The sequence below is a fragment of the Austrofundulus limnaeus genome, unplaced genomic scaffold, assembly GCF_001266775.1.
Source record: "Austrofundulus limnaeus strain Quisiro unplaced genomic scaffold, Austrofundulus_limnaeus-1.0 Scaffold483, whole genome shotgun sequence".
Taxonomy (NCBI): domain Eukaryota; kingdom Metazoa; phylum Chordata; class Actinopteri; order Cyprinodontiformes; family Rivulidae; genus Austrofundulus; species Austrofundulus limnaeus.
The window spans coordinates 8,489-10,284 of NW_013952885.1; the positions used below are offsets into that span (position 1 = coordinate 8,489).

A 1,796-nucleotide genomic window follows, 5' to 3' on the forward strand; every position below is an offset into this window, starting at 1 on the left:
CAGGAAATGAGAAAATAAGATAATACCAAACAATGAAAAACAATCTGAAAAAGAATACCAAAAAATAACCAAAACACAAGAATCCTAACAATGAGAGGAGTAAACTACAGAATGGTGCAGTCATCGCTGCTCTGATAGCTGACTCTGTGTTCGTACTGATCTCTCAGCCTCTCCTCTTCCTCTCTGAGCTCTCTTTCTTTCTGCTCCTGTAACTGCTTCATCAGCTTATTCATCTCCCTCTCTCTCTCCTCTTGTTCTCTTCTTTCTTCTTCTTTTCTTCTCTCCTGCTCCCTCCTCCTCATCTCCTCCATCTCCYGCCTCCTCTCCTCCATCTCCCGCCTCCTCTCCTCCRTCTCCCGCCTCCTCTCCTCCTCCTGCTCCCTCCTCTCCCTATCTCTCTGCTCATAAATCCTCTGCAGTTCCCTTTGATAAGATTCCTGCATCCTTCTCTCTACTTYTTGTCTCTCTCTGCRTATTTTCTCCTCTTTYTCYCTCAGGATTCGTTGTTTCTCCTCTTTTATTTTCCTCTCAGCCTCCTGGAACATCTCGTTGGTGTAGTGGCTTCCTCCGTTCTTCTGAACAATATGTTTGATCTTCTTGAGGAGCTGGAGGACCTGAGGTTTCTTGTCCTTCAGCCTGTTGTTGAAGACGTGGTACTGACCGTTACATCTGGACACGAGCTCCTGCAGATCTGGACTGTCAGACAAGAAATCTTCAATGGTGGTTTCTTCCAGATCATCTCCATGAGTAAAGAGGACCATGCTGTATCTGTCTGCTGTAGCTCCAAACACTTCCTGGACCCGTTGCACCGTCTGCTTCTCCTCCTCGGTGTATCTGGTCAGTGAGATGACCACCAGGAAGATGTGGGGACCAGGAGCAGCTAAACTGATGCACTGACTCAGATCTTTGGTTGTTTTCTTCTCATTGAACCTGGTGTCCAGCAGACCTGGAGTGTCGATGACGGCCACCTTCTGTCCCCCCACCTCCGTCTGGCCTTTGGCACACTCCTCAGTTAAAGACTTGGGACTGCACTTGGACTTGAAGCAGTCTCGACCCAGAATGGTGTTTCCACTGGCACTTTTTCCAGTCCCAGTCTTCCCCACCATCACTATCCTCAGTTCATTGTTGTTTGTCAGCATCGTTCCTGGAAAAAAACAGAGGTTTTGAGACAGAATAAGACTTTATTTCATATTATCTGACGGAACAAAGACAACTAATTACAAACAAATGAAAGCACACACACAAGTTAAGAACAGATTAGAAAACAGGTTAAAAGCAACGACTCTGATGGATTGAATCACTTTGCTTGTTTTTCAGAACTGCTAGAAATAATTCCTGTGAAATAAGATCTGACATCTTGAGTTCAGACTGGAGCTGATTCCATGACCCTGAACGCTTGCTTCCTTTTTTTCTGTTCGAATACGTGGAACATGCAAAAGAAAGGTGTTGTTTTCTGCATTTAATTGTTTTCCATGGTTTTCTCGTTATAATGAGGAGCGTTTTCTCGAGATAACGAGTTAATTTCCCGATGGTTTTCCTCTTGTGCATCATTCAGTAACCATACCGTTATTTAACCAGGCAAATTCCATTGAGATCGCAGTTCTTTTTTACAAGGGTGGCCTGGGCCTGAAGGCAAACTATTGGACATAACTTTGAGTCATTTTTGTATCACAGACTGAAAGTGTGATTTGTTTGTCCTGTATGGAGAGAAAATAGACTAATATATTTCGTGTGGGTGAAATAAAGTTTGTGTGAGTGTAATAAAGTTTGTCTGTGCGTAATAAAGTTTGTCTGTG

The 1,796-nt window shown here is 43.9% G+C and overlaps 1 protein-coding gene across 1 annotated transcript in view; it reads right to left on the reverse strand.

The window, feature by feature from the left end:
- The window catches only part of LOC106529983 (GTPase IMAP family member 4-like), a 7,703-nt gene extending 6,215 nt beyond the window's left edge, over positions 1–1,488 (reverse strand). Inside the window, exon 1 of the mRNA XM_014025531.1 lies at positions 319–1,488. Coding sequence (XP_013880985.1) covers positions 319–1,139 — 821 coding nt within the window. The 5' untranslated portion in view covers positions 1,140–1,488. The remainder of the gene's footprint in view (positions 1–318) is intronic.
- Positions 1,489–1,796: the final 308 nt, after the last annotated feature.